At 47.1% G+C, this 26272-nt stretch overlaps 2 protein-coding genes across 2 annotated transcripts; both read left to right on the forward strand.

The window, feature by feature from the left end:
- Positions 1-209: 209 nt before the first annotated feature.
- On the forward strand, positions 210-7400 carry TAT (tyrosine aminotransferase). The gene is made up of 11 exons (XM_010170739.1): positions 210-444; positions 623-727; positions 1533-1600; positions 1977-2135; positions 2306-2444; positions 2986-3038; positions 3392-3544; positions 4449-4577; positions 4953-5036; positions 6500-6598; positions 7257-7400. Exons 1-11 carry the CDS (start codon positions 210-212, stop codon positions 7398-7400), a joined length of 1368 nt encoding a protein of 455 aa, XP_010169041.1.
- Positions 7401-23814: 16414 nt separating this feature from the next.
- Positions 23815-24993, forward strand: CHST4 (carbohydrate sulfotransferase 4). Its single transcript, XM_010170740.2, has one exon. The coding sequence runs from the start codon at positions 23815-23817 to the stop codon at positions 24991-24993; it is 1179 nt and encodes a 392-aa protein (XP_010169042.2).
- The last annotated feature ends 1279 nt before the right edge of the window (positions 24994-26272 follow it).

The raw sequence follows: 26272 nt of genomic DNA on the forward strand, positions 1-26272 counted from the left end.
TTATGTGTGGGGTTTCACTCCATCCCAGCCCCTAATACAGCCTACTTGATGTTGCTGACTCAGTTGTCCATAGGCAGTAGGTAGGGTCTACAGCTTTCAGAAGGTTTACTTTAGGAGAGTCATGGTCTGTGTTCCCAAATAGGCAGATCCCTTGTTTGGCATGTGTTAACTAAGCCCAGAAAATCCACTTCACACTGGCAGATCTCGGGATGGATTCGTACCTGATCCAAGTGAATGGCCATGGTGATCATGCCCCCGTGCTGGATGTTCATCTCAAGACCAACGGGAACAGCATATCGCTGGGGAAGGTGAAGGGCCGGAAGCCAAGATGGGCTGTCAGGGCTTCTGAAATGTCAAAGAAGACTTTCAATCCTGTCCGAGCCATCGTAGACAGCATGAAGGTGGAGCCCAACCCAAAGAAAGCCATGATCTCCTTGTCCTTAGGTGAGCATAGTGCAGGGGCTGAAGCCTCTGGGCAGTGGGGTTGACTGTGTGGCTGTCAGATTGCAGGGTTCTGAAGCATAAAGCTTGTGCAAACACCCAGGCACAGGCCAGACAACCACATAGCTCTGTGCCTGTCACAGATCAGTGAGAACTTTACTATTTTTCAATCCTCAAAAAGGAGACCCGACGGTCTTTGGAAACCTTCCCACAAATGATGAGGTCACACGGGCTGTGAAGGAGGTTTTGGACTCAGGATGCTACAACGGTTATGCTCCATCTGTTGGTAAGTTGACAGAGCTCTTCCTGTGAGATCAGGATCCAGGCACGTGCCAGCTTCTAGCCCAAAACAAGTATATGGAGCCCACGGACGTCTTTCCAGTAGCACCCTGCAACTGCCCTCATGAACAGTCCCATGAGCACACAAACATATGTATCCATCAGATACATCTGAGTGCCCTTCCCTGCATGATCTGTTTGAGGCCCAGAGCCTCCTCCTATAACTGTGTTTGCTCCCATTAGAGCGGGCAGAGTTTCAGGCTCCCAGAAGTGCTCAGGACTGTGTCTCCCTGCTGTAGGTTGCAGGCAAGTTCCTTTCTGATCTGCCATGATTAGGAGTCCCCTTGGGCTCCCTGACTTCACAGACAACATGAGCCTTGTTTGCAGTTAGTATAAAAAAGCATGCACAGAGCATAGAATGTGACTGCCTCACAGAACACTCCATGGGGTGACAGGGAGGACTGTCCCTTGTGCCATCCCTAAACAGTGAAGGCCATGTAATAGCCCTTGGCCTCCTGCTGGGTCAGAGCAGCTGCCTCCACCCTGCTCCTGTCAGTTCTGTGTTCAGGACATGCTGGGGCTGGAGCCTGCATCCCTGCCCAGGATCCATCCCCTGCTTTTGGCCTGCCTGGACCAGTCTTGGGGCTGCACAGTGCTTGGCCTGAGGCAGGACAATCTCTGCCACCTTGGGACAGTGTCACTAACAAATGGACTTCCCCCAGCTGGGTGGTGGCTCTGAGCCTTGCACTGGCAAGAAAAAGGAAATGGTCTGTAAAAAACTGCCTTCCGTGTTTGGCTCCTTTTTTCCCCAGGCTACCACTCCTGCCGGGAAGCAGTGGCCGCATACTACAGCTGCCCAGAGGCACCGCTGGAGGCCCAGGTACTGGTGCCCAGCTGAGTCACTCCCACTGTAGTGCAGGCAGGATGCTGCTGCCCATGCCTAGATGCTTGGCATGGGGGCCCTGCCCCAGCTCCCTCCCTCCCCTGCCCGGCTGTGGGACTGAAAACTAGCCCATGGCCTTGTCCCACAGCGTCCTCCTGCTGCCCTCATCCTCTGCCCTGAGCCCTTCTCTTCCACCCTCCTCAGGAGGAGGCTGAACTGTCCAGCTGTTGGAGGTTTTCTGCTTTCAGTCAGGCTCTGTACTTTTTGGCTGAGAAGCTCTCACCTGGCAGAGCCTGGGCATTGTGTCACTCCCACGTGGCTGGGGTGCTTCAGAGTGGCTGTGCTTTTTGCTGACTCCTGTGTGCTCTTTTAGGATGTTATCTTAACGAGTGGCTGCAGCCAGGCTATAGAGCTTGCCTTGGCAGTGCTGGCCAACCCAGGCCAGAACATCTTGGTGCCACGGCCCGGCTTCTCCCTCTACAAGACTCTGGCGTTGTCTATGGGGATTGAGGTCAAACTCTACGACCTCTTGGTAAGTGGTGGCAGGCCTGGAAGGGGCAGCTGTGATATTTCTGCCTCTTAGAAATACAAATACCCTGGCCCTGCTTGGGAGGTGGGTGAAGGTGATCTGGGCACCTGGTCACACCTCACCCTGTGTGTCAAGTCCAGTTCCTCAGCTGTTACTTCTTTCCACGTCACTAGCCAGAGAAGGCCTGGGAAATTGATTTGAAGCACTTGGAGTCTCTGGTGGATGAGAAGACAGCTTGCCTCATTGTGAACAACCCGTCAAACCCCTGTGGCTCTGTGTTCAGCAAGAGCCACCTCCAGAAGATCCTGGCAGGTGAGCCTGTCTGTGTGTACCTGGGGCATGGTTGCAGTCTAGTGTCTGCCAACATTGCCCTTGTCTCAATCACTGCAGCACCATGGCCCAGGGCTTTGCTTCTCTCCTCATGACTGACTCCAGCTCAGGAAGCAGGGCTTACTCAGGGTGAAGGTGTTGCCTTATCTGGGCAAGAACATGCTGACTGTGTGTCTTGCTCTTCCTCAAACGCTCTGTGTGGCTTGGACTCCTCATTTCTCTGCTCTGGCTCCACACAGGGAGAGTGTTCACAGGGACCCCTATGCTCCCTGAGCCCTGGCCTGGCCTGGCAGTGGGAGGGCTGTGCTGCCTGCCCTCACAGGTGAGAGCAGAACTAGGCTCAGCCAGGGCAAGGGTCTCCAATGCTTGGGCTCTCCGAATTAACAGTCTGTCAGAGAAAGATAGGGAGCCTCTGCCCTGGGTCAGAGCTTCCCTCAGAGCTCTGTCAGGCCCTATAGCAAAGGGCAGGTCTGCTGCCATGGAGGATGCAGGGTGGCCAGGCTGAACGCCTTCTCTCCCACAGTGGCATCGAGACAGTGCGTGCCCATCCTTGCTGATGAGATCTATGGAGACATGGTGAGTGTCAGTTGCAGTCCTTTGCACCCACATGCTGCCTGTCCTTTCTGATGCACTTGCCCTTTGGCCATGGCAGCCAGTTGAGCAACAGCTTCACTGCCCTATACTGTGCTTGGGTCCATGCCTGGAGCTCCCAGTCCTCTGGTGTGCAGTCCTCTCATATGCAGCTCCCTTCCTCTTCCCAAATGGCTCATTTTCATGTAAGTGCGCTTACTGTGTTCATACCTTCAAGCTGGGAGCTTTCACTATCAATTTCCCATCACTTTCCTGCCTGCCTTCTTGTGCCTCGTGCACCCTCCCACAGCTCTCACAATAAGAGGCAGGGATGGCCCTAAAACAGCCTCCTCTCACAGGTGTTTGCCGACTGCAAATATGAACCCATTGCAACTCTCAGCACCAATGTGCCGATCTTGTCCTGTGGTGGCTTGGCAAAGCGGTGGCTAGTCCCTGGCTGGCGGATGGGCTGGATCCTCATTCATGACAGGAGAGACATCTTTGGTAACGAGGTGAGAATTGCTGAGTGTCACTGTCACAGCAACAGACCTGCAGTATCTTCAGTGTGTGGATCACCAGTACATGCCAACTGATATAGGCATGTACTTCTCTTTTGCTCTCACATCGGTGTCACCAATTGCTTGCATGCTTTTCTGCACCTCTAGGCCTTACTCCATCTGCTCCCATACATAGCCTTCTACCCACATCCACACTGTAATGCACTCCTTGTCTCTGCTGCTCCTTCATATATGCCTTGTCCTTTTTGTGTGCTTCTAATTCCTTCTGTTCTCAAATAGCTCCAGTGTGCACTGAAGGTATTGCATGGCTTGTCCAGCATGTGGAGTCCATGTGTGGCCTCTATGTGCTCTTCTTATATGGTTTCTCTTAAAAGTAAGTACAAAGCACCCTGCAGTGCTGCCAGTGCTTTATCTGTCTACTTGTTCAGCTGTGTTATAAGAACAACCATCTACTGCAGTGACCTTTCCTCCTAGAGGGCTTTCTGCAGAGGAAGAGGGAGAAGAGAGGATCAACTGAGTGAGCAGAAGAGCTAATGTTGGTTGTCCCTACCTGGCTTTGAAAGTGTGGATTGTGGGCCCAGACCTAAGGGAAATGCAAAGTGGTATTTGGAACAGATTTATTTACTGGCTGTATTCCAGCCTGGTTTGAGCCAGATTGGGAAGCTCCAAAGGTTGTCTCTGTTGGCATTACAGTCTGCAATTAAGTTAACAGAGAATGACACTGTAAATAGTCTGCAAATATGTGGCATATAGTCAAACAAATGGCTTTTTAGTACTCTGTATGCTTGCTTAAGAGAAGGGTGTGATCAGCTGTAGAAATACAGAGTAGGCCTTGGAGCTGTTCCTTTCCTTCAGGGAAGCTGAAGTCTGACCTGCAAATATCACCGTGTATTTTCAGATCAGGGATGGCCTTCTAAGACTGAGTCAAAGGATCCTAGGACCCTGTACAATTGTCCAAGGAGCACTAGAACGTATCTTGCACCGAACACCCCCTGAGTTCTACCACAACACCCTCAGCATCCTCAAGGTAAACAGGCTGTAATGGGTCAGCGCAGCTTGTTCGTGGATTGTTTGGAGGAAGTTGTATCTCTCAAATCCAGTTCCAGCAGGAGACATGGCAACTGGGGCCAAAATAGTGGGTGTGATAAATTTCAAGCAGCCCAGCCCTGCAGCTGGAGCTGGTGACCCAGGGGATGGGATGTTTGATACTGACTTGCTGAGCTCAGCTCAGTCACACCTGCTGTACTCAAGGCCACGATCACCCATGCTGTTTGCATTTCTTGTCCCTTTATTTGCAGTGGGCAAACCTGTTTATAGTTCTGGTCCAGAGCTTGGCTTCCATTTGCTGAGCTGCTTCCTGGAATTTCTCCTGTTTTTGAAATTTCTCCTTTCTGCTTTTCAGTCCAATGCTGACCTTTGTTATGCTGCCTTATCAGCTATTCCTGGCCTTCGGCCTGTCCGGCCTGCTGGAGCCATGTACCTCATGGTAAGTGAGGAGAGTGACATGCCATTTCCAGATCATCAATGCTCACACTAGGTCTCATTGCCAGTGCTTGTCAATGGTTTCAGATTGGTGCTTGACATCAGGCCTACATTACCATATATTTTCACATAACCCTCTGTGGTAGACACATCCTTTGGTCACTTTAGAAGGCCAGTATATGTTGTTCACCTCTCACATAGCAGAGGCTGGTACATTTCACCCACTTGCTCCTGCGTAGAACTCAATGACTTGTACTTTGCAAGATAATGTTGTTTTACCTGGATTTGTAGCCTGCTGGCAATGGGAAGCCCCTGTACCACAAGTCAGATCATCATTCCTCCTGTTGAAGATCTAACCTTCGTCCTACTAGCATGTCTGTCTTCTGCCTATGCTGTTGCCTGTTCTTATGCCTTTTCCCATACCTGTTTTTTGAGTTGTTGGGGTTTTTTTAACTTTTTATGTTGTGGTGAAATTTCCTTTTTCATCTCAACAAGCTCAATTGAGACATTTAAGTCTCTTAAGCTTAACACATTTTATTATTTTTTTTTCTTGTCTCATATTGTCTCCAGTTTTTCATCAGCTTCTAAAAATGTGGACCCAGAACTGGAGCATTCTGCAATATCAGTCTCACTCATGTTCTATAGAGAAGTCTTTTGTAGCTGAGCCTGTTTCTAAACTTACCCAGAGCTACACACGTCATTCTGCTCATGTTCTTTGTGTAGAGGCACAGCTCTCAGATTCTTTCACACCTATTGTATTTCTGCAGTTTCTGAACATTTATTTCAAATTAAATAATCTGGTAAAATTTTTCTTCCACTGGCTCTTTCAGAACTTCTGTATGCAAATTATCTCTCATCTGGTTTATTTAAGAATATTTTCATGAAGTGTTTAAAACAATCTTTGTTTATAAACAAATGGCCGGGATATCACTGTTCTTATGTGATAAAGGGACAGCCTCCTTTCCAAACACAGAACAGAAATATTTATTGAACATTTCAGCATTTCTGTGTCATTTTACCAATTATATCATCTTGCAAAGATTTTTTTTTTCTGTGATATTCTAGACTTTGCTATTTTTTTTTAAACTAAAATATGAGTTTGTCTTTTTCTTACCATGGAGATTTCTTGCCTGACAGAATTATTAATGCATATTGACCAGAGTTCTTTCCCAAGCTCTTTTTCAATATCTTATTTATTCCTTTTCACTTCTGATTGGTTACTGTATCTTTGCCATATTTTTTTTTTTTTACTAAAGTTGTCCTTAACTGGAATTCCAGCTTTAGGTAGTTAATTAATACTTCCTAAAGAAGCCCTTATGTTTCTGTTTGTGTCCTACATTCCAGTCTGCCCAAATCATGGGCAGACAGCTGTACTTGACTGGGAAGTTGTTGGGCCATATGGGTAAGCAGGGACACTGCAGATGGCTTTGGTGCCTTTGATTGCCTTGTTACCTCTCTCTGCTGCAGGTTGAGATTGAGATGGAGCATTTCCCAGAGTTTGAAAATGATGTGGAGTTCACTGAGCGACTCATCTCAGAGCAGTCTGTGTTCTGCTTGCCAGCCACGGTGAGCCTAACACTGAGAGACCCAAGGAGCTGTGGGGCCAAAGCATGGGGGGAGAAGCAACAGGGGTTTGCAGCTCTGAGCTCTGGGGACAGGTTGGGAGTTTTGTGTGCAGTGTCCATGGTCTGTAATGGTGTGTGTGCGCTGGCTGTGAGTTCCAAGTGCAGTGTGTAGGGATGGCGACTGGCAGTCTCTGGCTCACTAACAGCCCTCAGTCGGGCTGCCAGGATCTTGGAGGCCTGGGACTGCTACCACCTATGTTCCTTCCTTTGCCCTGTCTCCAGCCCCTGTAGGCACAGGAACAGACTCACAGGCTGAGAACATCTGTGCTCGCCTCCTTCCAGCACTGAGTATGGATGGGGCCTTGGATACCCTCTAGCCCTCTCCCTCCCTTCCAGCCCATTCGCTGGGTCCTGTGTAGTCCATACAGAGTCCTTTGGTCTGTCACTGTCACAGCACCATGTCTACACAGATGGAGATGGGAGATTTGCTTGGCATTGAAAAAACAGTGTAAGGGAGTGAGAGCCCAGCCCTGTTGGCCACCAGTCTGTCCTACACTGACCATTTTCACTTGCTGACACAGCATGTGGCTCCAAGGCAGGGCTTTGAAACTACGACAATACCCCAGGTAAACTACCAGCTTCTTCCTTTCTCATTTCAGTGTTTTGAGTACCCAAACTTCTTCCGTGTGGTGATCACTGTGCCTGAGGAGATGATCTTGGAGGCCTGCAGTCGCATTCAGGAGTTCTGTGAGATGCACTACCAGAGTGCTGAGGGGGCCCAGGATCTGGAGTGTGACAAGTAGCCACAGCTGGCCTCCTGCCTCTGCCAGGCTAGACCTTGTCTGAGGCAGCAGCCAGGGCTGCTTCCAGCCAGCCCCACATCCCCTTGCCTGCAAGCAGCTGCTCTCCTGCTGCTTCAATTCCTGTGCTCCACAGACCCCCTCAGCACTGTGAGAAGCAGCAGCCACTTCTCTCTCCTCCACTGCAGCTTGTACACCCTCTGGCATCCAGTGCCCAGGGTTGCCATATACACTGCATTTGCACCCTGTGTTGGTCTGTGTTGCCTGCAGACCAGCTACAGGCAGGGGCACCTGGCTGCTCCTGTGCCAAGCCCCATGGCCCAGGCCTGACATGGCCAGTAGCTCCTGTGCTGGCTGCACTTCCCCTTGAGGACAGGAGAAGGCTGCTGTTTCGGAGGACAAGAGAAAAGTACCCACCTCTCAATTACCTACCTTAGGATGCCAGAGCTCTTTATACCGAACCCTTTGCGTGACAAAGGGAGTAAGTTATTGTGACTTTTTTAATAAACATTCTGACATGCCAGTCTGCACTGTGCTTCTGTTGCACCAGGTCTGACTTGGCCGCTGTGTGGGTCACGCTTGCTTCACCCCTGGTGTTGCTTCTGCCCTGCAGCTGGCTGGCCAGGGCCTGCCCTGTCACCATGGGTGTGGTGAGAGCGCCTCAGGCCCTTGAAGGCACTCACCAGGCCTTGAGGGCAAGATGGGCCCTGCAGGCCTGGCACAGGCTGGAGCCAGCCACACCTGCCCTTCTGATGCTGGAGGCTCACGGTGGTGGCTTGGCCCCAGCTCCCCCCTGGACAGAGTGGTGAGGGCTGGTGCCCACTGCTGGGGGGAGGTGCTGCCCCCTGGAGTTGAGTGTGAAGAAGGAGGGGCTGGGGAAGCAGGGCATTTCCTGCTGCACTGGTGAAAAAGGGGGTGGCACCCCATCAAATGTGCATTCTGTATGAGGTGTTCATGATGCACCAGCAGTGACAGGGTTAGTGACTGCTGAATATGTCAGCTCCATAAAGTCATGAGGAACTGGTGGCCTGCCATCTGTGGAAACAGGAGACATGCCTGTGCAGTCAAGAAGAGATAATGCCCATCAGACCACCTGTTCCAGTGAGCTGCTCGGGGAGCTGTTATTGAAAATGACAGAGAGGCAACTTGCAGAATGTCTCATGTTGTCACCTACAGCTCTGTTTACCTGTCCTCCTGCAGAATCAGGATCCACAGGTCAATCCTGCCTCCCAAATGATGAGGAAAGTAAGCTAGCACTAGATTACACACTGCCAGACCTCCTGCCATGTTCTGTAGACATCTCATTGTCTCCCCTGCCCAGGACAAAGTCTGGGTACCAGTACTCCATTACAGGGGAGGTATCTATATGAGAAAGATAGCAGTGTATGAAAAGATCATCAACACATCAGTTGAGTGTCCCTGCTACATCTTTCCCTCTCAAATAAAGCAATCCCAGAACAAAAAGAGAGAAGCTGGAGCTATCGGTGAATGGTAGATGCCTTCAGAGATTTCATGCCATTAGACCTCCAAATAGAGCCAAATAACCTGAGCTACTTAAGACAAAATGTTTCCAAATATTAAGTAGGGTAGTGCGTGAGGGGCCAGGCGACCTTTACAGCATGACATTGCTGTGTTGTTATGCTGTCTTGTGTCTACTACAGCTGTCCAGTTTAATCTGTTTCCTTGAGCTCTTCTCTATGTATCTGGGGTTCTGTGGCTTTAATTCCCATTACTAATGATCAGTTCCTGTTTTTAGAGAAAGCTGCTCCTTTCAGACCACTCTCCCTTCACGGATCCTGTATTGAGTCTGCATAGCAAGGTTTTGGTAGTGAGGGGGGGCTACAGGGGTGGCTTCTGTGAGAAGTTAGAAGCTTCCCCCATGTCCTATAGAGACAGCTCCAAAATGGACCTGCCACTTGCCAAGGCCAAGCCAATTGGTGATGGTGGTAGCGCCTCTGTTGTAACGTAGTTAAGAAGGGAAAAAACCCCAAACCTGCACAGCAGCAATTGCAGCTGGAGAGATAAGTGAGAATATGTGAAACAACCCTGCAGACACCAAGGTCAGTGAAGAAGGAGGGGGAAGAGGTACTGCCCGCACCAGAGTAGCGATTCCCCTGCAGCCTGTGGTGAAGACCATAGTGAGGCAGGCTGTCCCCGTGCAGCCTGTGGAGGATCCCACACCAGAGCAGGTGGATGCCTGAAGGAGGCTGTGACCCTGTGGGAAGTCCACACTGGAGTAGGCTCCTGACAGGACCTGTGGACTCATGGAGAGAAGCCCATGCTGGAGCAGATTTGGTTGCAGGACTTGTGACCCCCATGGGAGACCCACACTAGAGCAGCCCATTCCTGAAGGACTGCACCCTGTGGGAAGGACTCACGTTGGAGAAGTTTGTTGAGGACTGTCTGCCATAGGAGGGACCCCATGCTAAAGCAGAGAAAGAGTGACAAGTCCTCCCCTTGAGGAGGAAGGAGTGTCAGAAACAAGGTGTGATGAACTCACCACAACCTCCATTCCCCGCCCCTCTGTGTCATGGGGGGAAAGGAGGTAGGGAAAATCAGGAGTAAAGTTAAGTTCAGGGATAAAGGAGGAGTGGGAGGAAAGTATTTTTAAGATTTATCTTTGTGGGTCATTACCCTACTCTGGTTTAATGGGTAATAAGTTAATTTTCCCCAACTTGAGTGTGTTTTGCTTGTGATGGTAATTGCTGAGTGATCTCTCTCTGTCCTTATCTTGACCCCTGAGCCTTTCATTATATTTTCTCTCCCCTGTTCCTCTGAGGAGGGGAATGATGCAACAGCTTTGGTGGGTACTTGGCATCCAGCCAGGGTCAACCCACCACAGACACCTTTCCTTTCAGAGTTGCATCAGAGATGCCTGTTAATGTGCCAATGTTCTGAAATTATTAACACCATTCTGTGTCCTTTTAGCCCAGCAACGTTTGGCCAGGGATGCTGCAAGAGCCAGAGACATATAGCTCATAAATCTCAAGATATTTAGATTTCTCAAGGCCACATGCTGTATTGTCATCTTTTGCAAACATAACACTGCCTTTTGACCACACCTAGGTTTTCCCCGCTGCAATAGTAAACTAGCATTAAACCACAATGCGCTAGTATCATTTTTCAGGTGTTATACTCGCAGATGCTTTGCGCCACTAAAACTCGTCAGGTGCTAGGCTTTGTAGGTGTAGCCTAGAGCACCCTGCCAGCCATAAAAACTAGCCTAAGCTGGTATTTGGAGGTGCTTTGTGTCAAAAAAAGCCCCTTTACCACTGAGGCCAAGGAAGAAGCCAAGACGCAGGTCTGGAGCTGCTCTTCCTCAGATGCTTGGACAAGGTCTGCAGTGCTCTGGTAGAACAGCCTCAGTGCCTTTATGGCTGATCCACAGCCATCCTTTCTCCCTGTCTTAGCTGGGGAGCAACAGCTGTACGTCCTGGAGCAAGCTTGCAGTGTGCTTCTGCTCTTTGCACTGTCTGGATCAGCCATGTTTAGGAGGAGGGTGACCTACTGCAGGTGTGAGGACCTAGGCAGTGAGGCAGCCTCGTGCCTAGCGCTTTCCCGGGGAAAGTGAAGAACTTCCCCACTCATGGGCAAATGAGGGTGAAATCTACAAGGCCTCAGCTGCCAGAGGGGCTGGCAGGTGGAGCCAACCCAGCACAGCAAACTGTGGCACTTGGGGCAGGTTGGGCTAAGTCACACCTGCCAGCAGGGAATGAGGCCTTCATCTCCCCCAGGTGCCTCAGGAAGCCGGATGCAGCCCAGCCCCTGGCCTCGCCCACTCTCTCTTCCAGCAGCCCTGGCTGCCCCCAATAGGGCTGCAGCCTGGAACAGTCACCGAGTGTCTTCCTGCCCTGGGGCTGTGGTCCTTGGCCATGAGACCCTTTCTGAACCGGCCTGCTCTCCACCAGCATGTAGCACCTGCAGTGGGAAGATATGGTTTGCCCTGAGCTGGACCCAGGATGGTTGCAGGGAAGCAGTCGGGATGATCAGGAAGGCCCTGGTGAGCTCAGGTGAGGCTTGAGCATTGCAGGGGAGGGGCGGAGGACAGCCCCTGGGTCTTTGTCTGTGCGAAGCTTCTTTGTATGTGAGGGCTGGCACATAACCTCATTTTTCCAGGCTGTGCAGGCCTGTCAGAGGCCAGATGAGCTGGCCTGCTCTGGGGGCATTACCCACGAGGGCTGGAGGAAGGAAATTCTTTGTGCATGGCAGAGAGAGACTTCCACAAGGACCAGAAGTGGCCACGGAGAGACTGTGGATGTAAGAGGAGGAGGAGGCAGCAGTGGGCTGGGACACAGTACCTTCTTGAGGTGATTTGGGGGGATTTTGTAAACCAGACTGTGAGAGGGTAGAGGAGCTCTGGAGGAAAAGGAAGGCTCAGCACTGGCAAAGTCTTACTATCAACAGGACAGCCACAAACAACAAATCCTCAGCAGGGTTCCAGTAGCTGCAAGGCACTTAAAAGCTGACTAGATAAGTTTAAGAGCTGGTCACAAGAAGGTTGGGGTTGTATCTTCTATATTGGCCTTCAGCCTGGGATCCCAGCACTGGGAAAGCCTTCTGAGGGGCAGAAGCCCTGGATCTTCCTTACGGTTTGGCTTTCTGGCATGGGCTCTCTCATGGTGCTGGGAGCCCCGACCTATACCAGGACTTTGCTTTGTCATGTATTGTCTTCCATTAGCTTATTTGACTTGGGTCAGTGTTCCCTGAAGCCTTGCCAGAGCAAACAGGTGCTGGCAATAGGCCTGAATAGCTTATTTCCTGGATGCCTGAAAAAATTACTTGGTGCTAGCATAGAATCTTCTGCACTCTAGTGCATTGCGTGGACTATATGTGTGCTTCAGCTCTGCGTATTGCTATTGTTCCTCTCAGCTCTAGACTAGCTGTTCTACTCCAAGCTTCAGTGCATGTGCTAGTTTCTGGTTTTAGACTGCCTATGTGTGCAAAGAAGGCAGAAGCTGGCCAGTGAAATGAATTCAAAAGCTGAATAAATATATTTTTTTCTTACTATTTTTCTCTTTTCTATAATGTGTTAGTGAAGTATTATGTGACCTCATTCTTAGAGCCTTATTTACATAAGCTTCTTTCTTTCTATCCTGTTTTTCCATGTTCCCATTCTCCCACCACTTGTGCTCTAGTACAATGAAGCCAATAAATCATAGAATCATAGAATGGTTTGGATTGGAAGGGACCTTAAAGATCATCTAGTTCCAACCCCCCTGCCATCAGCAGGGACATCTTCCACTAGACCAGGTTGCTCAAAGCCTCATCCAGCCTGGCCTTAAACACTTTCAGGGAGGGGGCATCTACAACTTCCTTGGGCAACCTGTTCCAGTGTCTGACCACCCTCACAGTGAAGAACTTCTTCCTAATATCTGATCTAAACCTCCCCTCTTTCAGTTTAAACCCATTTCCCCTTGTTTTGTCATTAAGTGCCCTTATGAAAAGTCCTTCCCCAGCTTTCTTGTAGCCCCTTCAGGTATTGGAAGGCCACTATAAGATCTCCCCCGGAGCCTTCTCTTTTCCAGGCTGAACAGCCCCAACTCTCTCAGCCTGTCCTCATAGGAGAGGTGCTCCAGCCCTCGGATCATCCTGGTGGCCCTTCTCTGGACTTGTTCTAACTGGTCGATGTCTTTCTTGTGATGGGGGCTCCAGAACTGGACGCAGTATTCCAGGTGGGGCCTTACGAGAGCGGAGTAGAGGGGCAGAATCACCTCCCTCGACCTGCTGGCCACGCTTCTCTTGATGCAGCCCAGGATATGGTTGGCCTTCTGGGCTGCAAGCGCACATTGTCTGCTTATGTTCAGCTTCTCATCCACCACCACTCCCAAGTCCTTCTCTTCAGAGCGGGAATGAGTGTTGCCATTGCATTATTTTGTAAGACATAGGAACATGGTCCTCTAAGGTTCTTCCTGGGTTATGGATCCCTACTTCCTGATATTGAACAGACAGCTTTAGGGCAGAGCTGTCTTACTTGTCCAGCTAAGGTAGAATATCTTCTTATGTCATTCTGTAAGAAAATGAAAAGGCAGATAAATGAAAATAAAATCAGTTAGTAGGCAGGCTGATAGTAAGGAGGAAATAGTAATATTAACCCAAGTAGTGGAAAAGTAGGTGATACTGGAGACCAGCCAGGAAATGGAATAATGTCAGACAGATATGGCAGAGGTGTTTGTTTACTAATGCAAGGAACTAGCAGTAAAACAGAGGAACTACAACTCCTGATACTGATCATAGAATGGGGGAAATTTACAGACTTCTGTAGACTGGCAATCATGAATGAAAAATATGTATTTGACGACATGCATTGTTCACAAAGGGTAGAAACACAAGTAAAAGTCATGTGACAAGTAAGTAGGGATGGGGGTAAAAAACACCATTGCTTGTCTGAAAATCTCTTTGTAGGTAACTTGGAATAAACCATGATGGAAGAGGTTTTACTGGCCCTGTTTGATTACATACACAGATCTCCACGGTATTAGAATAATAGATACAGTGAGGGACTGTGTGATTATGGAAGACTTTCAGCTTTTCAGGTAGAGACTAGAAAACAAACATTACTAATAATAATACAAATCCATTTTTCCTGCTGTGATGGGAAGATTTGTTCACTGAATTAGTGAGCTAATAAGATGTGACACTACTTTAAAATTGTTTTGACAAGCAGTCATCATCTTGTAGAAGAGAGTAATGGGAAATAACCTCCAATCACAGGAACACAAACTGGATCAGTTTAAATTATGGAGAGAGAAATAAAGGTCAGGTGAAGTGAGGAGCACAAATACTAGCATGTGGGTAAGGCTTGTAACTTTTCTAGACTATAATGTATCTTCATGTTCAACTCTGTAGTCTGGAACAAAGGGAATAGTTGTTTGCACTCAGCAATGGTGATTTCATGGTACTTGCCAATGGCTTGTGATCTACCTAAATGTCTTCTGCTGGTCTGAACTGCTGCATCCTCAATAGCAACATACATTGGTTCTATTTTCTTTCTTTCTTTCTCCAGAACTAGGGCAAAATGGCTCAGTTAAAAACTATGTTCTGTTGCCTGGAGGTTGAGCATATTTCATTATGACTTTCCTGCTGCCTACCACATACCACTCTCTAGTTCCTGATGGTTGCATTTGTAGCTCATTTGTCTTCACTGCACACTGGAGTCCTCAAGTCGGTGTAAATGTGTTTGTTCCTTTCCCAAACAGTTCAGTTGTCTTTCTCTTTGGATGCATTTTTCATGCATCCAAACAAGCTCCATTTCACTCAGTCTTGTTACTGTCATCTGAAATCACAAAATTTTGGTTGAAAGGGTCTTCTGGAGTTTTATGGTCCAACTTCCTATTTACAACAGGGATGACTAAGAGCACAGGCCTTGTCCAGCTAAGTTTTAGTATCTCCCAAGACTGGAAATCCTACAGCCTGTCTGGTCTCCTGTTCCAGGGTCTTCTTGTATTGAATCTCTCATCCTGTGCACCTCTGAGAAGTGTCTGGCGCCAACATCTCTGCACCCTCCTGTTTGGTAGTGTCAAACAGCAGTAAGGCCCTCCTTTTGTCTTCTCTTCTCCCAGCTAAATGTATCCCACCTTTTCAGCCTCTCCTTGTGCATCTTGTGTGCCTACCCCTGACCAGTTTTGTGGCCTCTTCTGGGCTCATTCCACTAAACCAATGTCTGTCTGTTACTGGACTTTATATTCCAGATGCAGCCTCCCCTAAGAGAGAGGAAGGCAACCCTCTGTTGTCTGCAAATTTGTTGAGAACGCACTCTGTCCTATTGTCCTGTGTCATTAATAAAGACATGACATAGTATGTGCACAACGATCCTTTAATTTGGAAAGCTGTATGATCTCCAGAGTGATATATAAATGCTGTTTTTAATAGAGGCATTAATTACCACTTCTGCTGCTTGTTTTTTGTGAAGGTGATTATATTTTTATCTTTTTGCCACTTAATTTTGTGCAGGAACACTCGGGAAACAAACATTTTAACTTGCTTTGATGTTCTATGCTCCACTGTTTCTCTTTTTTTTTTTTTTTTTTTCCTGCCTCCTTTCCCACATTGAAAGTGGAAAAAATAGTTTATTCGTCTGAAGAATATTTTTAACTTATTGCTATGCACAACCTCAGGTTTTGCTTCCATACATATAAAGGTTTTCACATAGTTTTTTTACAGTTTACCTGTAACGTGTTTTGCAGGTTTACAGTTTTTAGCTATTGGTTTTACATGTTAGTCACACTCTCTTCTTTGCTGTTGGTCTTACCAATCTCTCCGCTCCCGTGTGTTCCATAGAGCATTTATTGAATGACAACAGAAAAGTTCCTTACTTGTAAGGGTAAAATAACTATTTACAGAGACACTGCAACTGCAAGCAGGATGGGGGAGGGAGAGAGTCAGACACCATCCCTGCTCTTGCCTACTATAACTTTGGGTCCTTCTGTGACAATTCAGACAAGTCTATTTATCTCAGACTGCTTCTAAATCAAAATATAACTTTAGAACTTATCTCAAACACAAGGGAAAGGCCATAGCAACATGAGTGCAGGAGCACATCAGCCTGCCCTTGGAGAGGTGTCTCATATAGGACATCTTACCTGTCATTTGTCTCATCTTTCCTTGTTCTGGAAGCCACATGGGGCAAGTTCTGCTCTGGTTCAAGAAGAACTTGCTCTGACTGGAGCACAGACATTGCACCTCTATTCCTGTGCGTTCTGGTACTTGCCTGACTGCTGCATTTCCTTTCCATCCTCTATGAATGATGATTTCTAAAGCAACCACAGTGACTGTATACAGCATCCCTGACAAAAAAAACCTCTTTCTGATAGCCTGCTCTGTTGCCTTCTTACCTTTGAAAATGATGAGCAATTGATATACAGGTGTTTTGGGTGGTTTTTTTTTTGTTTGTTTTTTTGGTTTTTTTTTGTCTTTTTTTTGTTTTTTTTGAGATGACTCAAGTTTCTTTCCTGCAAGGAGCAAGGTTTTCCCTGTGCATTTCAAAACACTTGAAATACAGAGAGCAGTACAGAAGATCATGCATGGCCATGAGTAGCCACATTGTGGCTTTCTATCACAATCTTGTAGAGCCATAAACTTCCATCTTTCCTCTATGGCTTTAGTGAGGTCAGCTAGAAAACACCTACACTCCCTCTGCTTTGAAAGGGAAATCTCTTTCTGTGGCAAGGATTCACCAGTGCATAGTCACCATGTTGACTCTTACTGCAGCTCCCCGATGTCCTACCTTTGGGATGCAGGAAATGTGAGCCTCTCCATCACACACCTCTTTCAGGTGTATTGTGACACTGGGAACTAACTGGTCCCTCTAAATAAATATTAACAAACATTTGAGAGAGACTTTAGTCTCCTAAATCTGCCTTTCTGCCAGGAAGGCAAGAAAAAGTGGCAGTGTATTAGTCCTTGTGTTTGTCATTCTAAATGTTTTTCCAAGGTCAAAGTTGTGATCTGAGCCAGACATGATGTTGCAAGATAGCAAACTTCCCTTCAGATTTTAGAAGAGAATGCCCTTCTCATTTCTGCCTGGAATCCTGTCAGTGAATAAACATTGCTGTCTCCAAAGGACAGTGCTCCCAAGGTCAGGGCTCACAAGACAGACGAGTTGATGAGTTGAAGAGGGGAGAAGGATGCAGAATGTATGAAGGCCTTTCATCAGTCTGAGACCTCTTGTATGTTGCACAGGGTTGTGATCTATCTTGCATGTAACAGGTGGCTCCAGGGTTAATACTTCTCTGACTTAGTTGTGCAGGCTTCTTTTGCAATCAGTGGAAAGAAGCAGACTTCCACAGCACAATTCCCATGAGCTGCTTTAGATATCAGCTTGGTATGAGTTTTGTTCTACAGGGCATGTAAGAGCAGATGCTAAAATCCTGTATAGTTTAAAGGCTATGAGTAGGGAGAAATTACTCACTGTCTCTCTTGATTAAAAAAAAAAAAAAAAAAAAAAAAGAAAAAAGTGGTACTACCAAATGCAGTTTTTATATGCCAGGTTAAAAACAGAGGGAAGTAGTTCTCACAACATGCAGCCGAACATATTCTCGTTGCCAGGGAATATTGATGCCAAAAGTATCTGTGAGTTCAGAACATGATTGGCCAAGCGAATAGAAAAAAATCCAGGTGCTGTGAAATGGAAAGACACACTTGATATCAACTGATTTTGGACAGCTTCGGCGTAGATGTCTACTCACAAACATCACTCCCCACTCTTGTCACAGCCAACAGAAAGAAACAGGAACTTCTAGGCCATCACTCACTAGCTTATTTTGGACACCTATATTCAAAGAGGTGAATCATGTACTCCAGAGCCTGCTGCAGGCCCAGAGAACACCTAGGGAGGAAACATGCTTCTTGTTCTATTCCCCAGGCATCTCCTCTTGATGAGGGCAGAAGATAAGGCATGGGGTTGGTCAAACCTTTCAGCTGAGCTGGTTCCAGTGCTCTAGCTATGCCTGTTTGTCTCATCAGACTATCAAAGACATGCCTTCAGGGAAGGAGTTTTCTCCAGTGTCAGCACTGAGGCGTTACCTCTAGTTCATATCTGTGACATTGCTCCTCAGCCTACTCTCGTTGCTGCTGTACTGGGTCAGGTGTGCTCTGTGGATGTGTGCTGGGGAGCACAGCACGCGTTGCTTGCTTCTTCAGGGTATAAGAAATGGAAAGTCTGGCTGCAGGGGCAGCTCATGGGGCTCACTAGTCTCTAAGTCCCAAGAAAATACCTTTAATCACAGAAGCTGGGTAGAAAGCAGAAATATGATCAGCCATCATGTAAGGTGGAAGCAAGGTGTACAAGGCCAGGTGATATGGGGCTGACTGCCATATGCTTCTGCTTTGCTTCATAAAGCTTATGAGTCACATACAGGGAGAATGATGTCCATTGTTCAGGAGCCAGAGGATTCCTCTTTCACGTTCCACAACGTTCAGGTCTCGGGAAATACAGTGTGCCAGAACAGTGTGCCCTCCCAAGCCTTGTCTCCAAAGAAGAGTACATTCTCATCCTCTGTGCAACTGCTTATGTCACAGAGGCTGCCTTTTGGAAAGCTCAGCCAAGCAGTTAGAACTTGAGATCTGTGCAACTGAAAAAATCTGCTCAGCCCTGCGACTAGAGGACTATACAGCAGTGTTCAGTGTTGTCATGAAGCCTGAATATTGGTGCCAAAGGACCAGCATGGCTTGGGCAAATTACAGAGATGGAAAAGAAGTTTTGATACATCTCTGTTCATGCAACTGTTGGTCAGGGAGGAATAAGGCTTCAGGAAGAGCCACTCAAGTGGTGTTTCCTCTAAAATACAGCTTTGTAACACTATTACAGGTAAATCCTTCCTACAAATGATCTCAGTGCAGGGCATAGGAACGCATAGCTGATATCCAGGTTGCACAAAACATTGCATGGTTCTCTCTGCAGGTCCCTACCTGGACTACTGCCAGCATCTCACCTTGCTTCCCAGCCCAGGGTTACCAGGGCTTAGCCAACTGTGTTTGCAATGCAGCAAGTGCAAGGGAATGTGACCTGCCCCATTCAAGTTGTCCCTCCTGCTGGAAGGACCAGCCTTGCCCAGTTTTTTTTTGCTTCTGCTATCTCCCATGCTTCACTTGCCCTCAGAGCAGCTCAGTGAGATCCTTGGGGACAGAGGACACCATCAAGAGAAGGTCTACACCTCTGCAGATGCTGTGACAGAAACGATGAGACCTGGAATAGGAATGACACAAAGTTATTGTCTCTGCATGGTTGCAGAATACTGTGTGTTTCTCTTGAGCCCAGTGCTGCCCTGCTTCACTACCTTACCTGGCACAGCCCCATTGTGGCACCAGCACCCTTGTGAATCATTAACAGGCCAAGTCCAGCTGCTCCTTTCACAGCTTCTCCTTTCACACAATTTTCTTTCCCAGCCCCTAAATGTTTAACTCAAGCAAGGCACAGACGGAAAAGAGTCAAAAAGACTTTATGTGAATCTGCATCTGCTAACAACAAAGCAAGGAGCCAGAGCGATTGCAGACAAATATGTCCTATCTCTGCATCCCTGGTGGGTAAGCTGGTCCTCCTTGCAACAAGGGTTCCTTTCCTGTTTGTCCTTTACTCTGACACTTCACAGACATCCCTGTTCTTCCTTTTACACAGAGCAGTCTCTTTTGGAGCTTGCAATGGGACTTAACCTAAAAGCACCTCTCAGTCTCTTTAATGAATTTCCTGGCCCTTCTCCTTTACTAGAAGAGTTTGGTCATTCGTGCCCCTGCAAGAAACTGCCATTCCCATACTTTGCTGCTTAGTGCAGGGTGGAGTTTTCTAGTTTAAGGCTGGTCAAAGTAGGCGGGCACTGTAGAGTAGTCAGTCTTAGAGCTGGGACATACACGAATGAAGGGAACAGGAGGGAGCTGGCACAGGTGTAGGTAAGACCTGAGTACATGTGTATTCGAGAGCCTGGCACGAAGGTGGAGTGCCAGAACCTGAATGCACATCTGTTCGTATGGCTGCCTGGAGGAGTGTGTACCATAGCAGTGTACGTGTGCGAGGGCAACTTTGCTTGAACAAGGTCTGGTAGTGCTTCAAGAGGACTTGTTGAGGTGAGATTTTTTCAACCATTTCTTGGTATCTGGTGTGGATGCTCTGGTGCCCAAAACCGTATTGACTGCTCATGCTCAGCAGCATGAATTGGGAGATAGTTTTATCAAATCCTTCTTCAGTTTGGTCTGATCAGTTTCTGCAGAATTAGAAGTAGCATCTCCGCATTCAGAGGAGAACAGATGACATGACTGTCACTAGTAGGAAACGCTGAGAAGGGGCACTGAAAAGACAATCTGGAGAAGCAGGAACTACCCTCTAAGCCAGACCAACAGCTTTGGTCTGCATGAAGAATCATCAAGTAGCAATTTACTGGCACCCATATGTTTACAGTCTTGTACAAAAACTATGAGCCACCATCAGTGCCATCAAAGACCAGTATCGGGGACTTCCCTGGCACCAGGTTCTCTTTGCTGTGCTACTGCCACTACAGCAGTGAGGGATCTGTACAGGTTTGGAGAGCTCCCCCAGACCTTCGGAGCACTCAGCCACAGCTTGCACAGCGCAAAGTATTTTGGGCTGTACTGTCTCCCCATCTCAGACATATACAGGTTCAACAGCCCTGTGCTCTGAGGATCATGCTGCCCATGCCCAGAGTGTGTTTGGTGGCTATGTCTCCTTGGGGCTGCCTGCTGCTTTCTATAATGCTGTTTCTTTGCCAGGATCAAGATTTCCCAAGGCTCCTTTGTGCTTCTGGAAAAGCTTAAAACTCTCTCTTTTTGGAGATTAGCTGCTCAGGCAGGCAGATTCCAGTTCTTTGCATTCTTGTACGTGTGCCGTGGGAGACTCTATCATGGTGACACTGGATTGTCGTATTTTTCAGTAGTTCTGTTCTTCATCCTTAGTGCCTTGAGATTCTTCCTATTCTTTCTGCTCTCAGCTAAATCCTGGCTCATCTCTCTGCCAGCGCACAGTAACAGTATGCCTTTTTTGTTCTGCATCTGAGGTTGTCTCAATCATTCTGGACTGATCTTTACTCTGCGGCTCTGCAAGAGCTTTGTATTTCACTTTGCAATATGAAATCAACTGAATCACTTGTTACTCTGAATGTTTGCTGTAGGGAGAATGTGGTTAAGCTTAAGGCTTTAGTTTAGAAATATTCCAGCTGCCACAATCCAGAGTTACAGTGGTGAAAAATAAGGTTATGTAACTAGTATTTTTTTAATATTAGGAAATGTCTGATAGAACAGCTACTGCTTTTTGCTGCTCCTCTATTCTGCTTCACCAGGCACACACAACTCATTTCAGTCCTTCTCCGCTCCCTGTGGGACAGACTGGTCAGGGCAACTATCATCATACTTCTTGTATAAAAGTGAAGAAGCTGTTGAGGCTGTGGCCTAACATGAGGCCATTTCTCAGGCAAGCACCAAGAGCAGTCACAGGGATGGTCTGCATACTCTCTGAAATGTCTAAAACATCCAGCTGTCCCACCCTGATTTGATTCAAGATAAAAGCACACCCTTGCTTCTCAAAAAACCTGAATCCATTGTCTGAGACTCATATGCAGACTGTTCACACAGGTTTCCAGAGAAATAATGATTTCTGTGGTTTTTAAATCTGCCTGAGTATCTTAATGCCAGTGTTCACGTCTGCTCAACAGAGTCTTTCTCAACTAAGAGCTTATAGCTGTAGTCCAGGAACTCTGTGGGGGGTTAGAATAATGATATTAATGTTGCCAGATGGAAGTGATATCATCAAAGTTCATTTGGAAGCCAGGACTTTTGGTAAACACTGCTGTATTCATTTGCAAGGAGGAAGCTGATATAGGACTTACTTTTACAACAGTCTTTGTTTACAACTCTTCCTAGGCTTGGGCCAAATGTTGACCTGAATCAGCTTCTTGTCAGACCTTAACGCTACAATCCATTTGTATAACCAGAAAAATCAGTGGGCTTCTTGTCCATGGGACCAGAAACATCTGGTCCCTCACTAAATGCACAGCCTCACCTTTGCAAAACATTACTAAAATAAAATTCATATTGTGGCAGCACTTACTGACAACAACCAGGCTTACCCATTAGGCTGGGTATTGGTCTACCTCTGCGATATTATAATTGCTGCCTTATAAACCCTAAGCTTAAAACGAATGCACAGCAGATGGATTAGATAAACAAGCCAATTTAAGCATATATGCTGGAGGGAAAGATGAGTACTGTTCCTAGCTGGTTAGCAGCAGCGACTGTATCTGGAAATCTAAACATCAGTGCTAAAGGAACCAAGATCATGGGAGGAGGCAACTCCATGCAAATTAGACTGAAAGCTTCGCTGGGGAGGGAAATTGAGGCAGGGCATAAGGAGGAGGTTAGGGAAATTTTGACTGGGAACATTCACGCATTACCATGGACCCAGAAGATAACATGGTAAGCATGTACTATGGAAGCAGTGTCTGCATTGTGGCCAGTTAGGGCACGCTTTATACCTCTGTTGCTTTAGTAGGGAGGTAGCTGTTCTGTGTGGGCATGGCTGTCTAAATTTAGTGCAACTGTGGGCTGCACAAAAGCAGCATACAAAGCTGTAAGGATCTGGGCTCCAGTGCTGTGCTGTCCAGAAGGACTTCCAGCTTGCCCTGCAGCCCTGAAAGGCCTGCTCTCTCTGTCCTGTCTGGCTGAGGAAGCACCTGGAAGGACTGACCGTGACTGAGAACTAGTAAGGTTTTAAAATTTATTTTAACCTTGGGAAATGTAAAGCAGTTGCACTGGCCAGAGAGGCCTGTCTCCACTGCAGCGCAGCTAAACTGCCAGCCTGGCACATGGTGACAGGGAGCACACCATATCACTTCTGTGCTATCTGAGGAGCCTGTCCCCAGGGGTGGCCAGTGCTGCATGCACCCACTTGTATTCAAGGCACTATCAGGTATGGCTGAAGAGAGCACACAAGAGAGGAGCAGTTGGCAGGGCATGCTTTAATGTACTTTTAAAAAATTAAATTAATCCTTGCTGCTTCAGATCCCATCCCTGATGGTGTACTTCCTGCAGATTCCTGTGCCAGCTGATACTCAGGCTAAGAATTGACATCTTCCAATAATGAAGTCATCCTCAACAGGCAGAATAGAGGTTTAGTGCGAGAAACAAGGAGACAGCTTTGGGCAGACCTTTGAGGTGGACTAACACTTTGTGTTGCACCTCCTCTCATAAAAGACTTACAGCGGGGTTGGAGGGAGGGGTAGCAGGAGACAGTCTTTAAAAATGAGTGAGACTAAGAAAGAGGTTAATTGTAGGTAAGCCTGCCTACACAAAGATGGATGAGATAAACCCTTGTGGGCCTTTCTAGCAAAATTGCCTATGATACTCTGATTGTGGAGGAGATATTGTTGTGCTTGGATTTATTACAGTGCCAATGACTCCCTCTGGTATGTGCAATTTTGCCTGTGATGACAATAGCTGTTTCCTGAAATTCCAAAAAGAATAGAAACAAAAGAAATGGAAACCTACACTGTATTTTTACAGCATTTGGGCATAAAAATAATTGTAAAAGGTGGTCAAAGCAGAAGCTTAAAAGTAACAATGTGGCACTGTTGGATTCTTCACAAAAACAATTTATTCCATCTTTCTTCCATAAAAATTGACAGGTTCATGTCTGCAGGGATTGTATTGTGTATACTAAGTGTTTCACTACACTGAACTAACTTTGATAAAAGTGCAGACAAGTGGTCTTCTAAGACTGCATTAGAATGGCTTACTGACAGACAGTGTTTTTGTTACAGAAAACTTTCAGCCCTACAGTATTTATGTCCTTTCCAAAGACACACTGTGCTGTGGTTGTCACTGTATCACTGGTAGTGTGGCAGCTTTCCAAAATCCTGAGCCTGTAGAGGGATTGACAGGAGCCTGATGCACCACATCCTGCCTTTTTCATGATCCTGTGATGCTGAACTTCATCTGTCTCTGCAGGTCCCTTGCAACTGTGATGAAGTCTAGAAGGGTGCAGGCGCTCCTGGTCCTGGCAGTTCTGTCCTTCCTTCTGATCCACTTCTACTTCCTACCCTGTAGCAACAATGTCCCCATGGAAGAAAAACCTTCTCCAGTCCACATCCTCATTCTCTCCTCCTGGCGGTCAGGATCTTCCTTCACTGGACAGATCTTCAGCCAGCACCCCAGTGTCTTCTACCTGATGGAGCCTGCATGGCATGTGTGGGTTAAGATGTACCAGAACAGTGCCGAAGTCTTGCACATGGCAGTGCGGGACCTAGTAAGATCAGTCTTTCTGTGTGACATGTCTGTGTTTGATGCTTACATGTCTAGCCAGAAGAGAAAGTCTGATTTATTTAAGTGGGAGACAAGCCGAGCCTTGTGCTCCCCCCCTGCCTGTGACTTATTCAGTCGAAGTGACATAATCACTGCAGGCAATTGCAGAACAATCTGTGGCAAGTACCCATTCAGCAAGGTGGAGGAAGCTTGTAAAACCTACAGCCATGTTGCCATCAAGGAAGTTCGTTTTTTTGACCTGAAAGTTCTCTACCCCCTTCTCACTGATCCATCCCTGAACCTCAAAATCATTCACTTGGTACGTGATCCTCGGGCTGTGTTCAGGTCCCGAGAGAATGCAATGGCAGACCTGAAACGTGACAGTAACATTGTTGTGGGGTCCCAGGGGACAAAGGGAGAAATGGGGCCTTACAACACAATGCAAGTAATCTGCAAAAGCCACGTTGAGATTTACAAGGCAGGCAGCCAAGCCATTCCCAGCTTCCTGAAAGACCGTTACCTGCTGATTCGCTATGAAGACATTGTCAGAGACCCACTAGCAAGGGCTGCGCAGATGTACAGGTTTGCAGAACTGCATTTCACACCAGAACTTCAGAAGTGGGTGCACAACATCACCCATGGGAAGGGGCAAGGAGCACAGGCCTTTGATATTGGGTCCAGAGATGCACTGAGAGTATCCCAGGCATGGAGGAAGACCCTTCCCTACCAGAAAATAGAAAAAGTACAAAATGTGTGCAAGGATGCGATGGATTTGCTGGGCTACCGGCTCGTTCAATCTGAAGATGAGCAAAAAAATATGTCACTGGATCTTTTGTTTGCCCAGAACTCCTCTGAGTAACAAATTCTGAAGGCAGAAAAGCTGCTTTCTGCACCTACTCTCTGAAGGCTGCAAAGTGGAAAACTGTTTTCTAGAGCAGGAGGGCACAGAGGTGCATGCATAAGTGTGCAAGACTGTGTGCAAGGATGTGCTATGCAAGAACAAGTAACTCAGGAACCCCAAGTGCGCTCATGGGAGCATTCTTGGTAGCAAAGAGTCACTCCCAAAGGCCCCTGGGGGATCAGCCACAATACAGGCTGAAGTAACGCAAGTCTGTTTTCCAAATTAAGTCCATGGTTTATGCAAAAGAGAAAGTATGTGTCGGCTGGAGCAAAGAGAATGCCAAAGGAGTGGGACCAGATAGCAGAGTTCAAAGCCCTCACAGATATTGCACTGCAATGGAAGAGGAGATATAAATGGAAGCTGAATAAAGACAACGTTATTTGTTGTGCTGCCACCCAGGATATGTAATGCCGAAAAGTGACACAAGGATGACCAGACATTGGTTTCTGGAAAGATCCTTTTTTCGGAATGGTTGAGTTCAAGCCCAGTTTTTCTTTTGCTCCATTCCTGTGCCTGGGCATCCAGCCTTGGTGGCAATGTTGGGGAAATGTTTGTGTTCATTTACTTTATAATGGGAAAACGGAATAAACCAGCTATAGTTGAAAATAAAAACTCCTGGGTTTGTGTATGAGGATCTGTTTCTAGGACTATGTGAATTCATTTCATTTATTTTTCAGATGAAATAATTCTGTCTTCTAGCTTTCAAAACCAAGAATTGTTGTTCCCTTGGGAGTTCTCACAGTCCACAGGTGGGACTGAGAAGAATCTACACTAAGGTCGGGACTGTAAAGACAAGGTAAGGACACAGATTCCATTGGTATAAATACTGGAAGTGAGAAGATAGATTTATGGCAGTGGACTGAAGAAGCCAAGAGGAGAACGGGAAGTTATCCTATCAAATTATTTGGTGAGTATTTCCTGTCTTTAGAGCAAAACAAAATTATGTTGAATAGACTATGCCATTCTCCCACTTCCAATGGGAATATGTAGCTCAAACCTGAACAACAGAATTATTTTTACCTGTTTTTAACAGTGCTCCATAAGACAAGGACAAAAGCTTGTTACCAGACTTGGAGAGTGAAATGCCAACAGATACCTCCTTCTAAACATCCTCTTTCATGTGTAAATTGCAGAGCCCCTTTAACATGCATCTTTTTAACAGTGCATTCAGATATTGCTCCAGAGCTGGAATATTTCCACTACCCTGTAGACCACAAGGCAGCTGTCCTAAGGCAGG

The sequence above is a fragment of the Antrostomus carolinensis genome, unplaced genomic scaffold, assembly GCF_000700745.2.
Source record: "Antrostomus carolinensis isolate BGI_N321 unplaced genomic scaffold, ASM70074v2 scaffold9556, whole genome shotgun sequence".
NCBI lineage: Eukaryota > Metazoa > Chordata > Aves > Caprimulgiformes > Caprimulgidae > Antrostomus > Antrostomus carolinensis.

Excerpts from the sequence above, each read along its gene's own strand:
- TAT (XM_010170739.1), top strand. The coding sequence starts at position 210 with ATGGATTCGTACCTGATCCAAGTGAATGGCCATGGTGATCATGCCCCC. Across the intron at positions 728-1,532 it reads CGGTTATGCTCCATCTGTTG|GCTACCACTCCTGCCGGGAA; the intron begins GTAAGTTGACAG and ends TTTTTTCCCCAG. Across the intron at positions 2,445-2,985 it reads CCTCCAGAAGATCCTGGCAG|TGGCATCGAGACAGTGCGTG; the intron begins GTGAGCCTGTCT and ends TCTCTCCCACAG.
- CHST4 (XM_010170740.2), top strand. The coding sequence starts at position 23,815 with ATGCTGAACTTCATCTGTCTCTGCAGGTCCCTTGCAACTGTGATGAAG.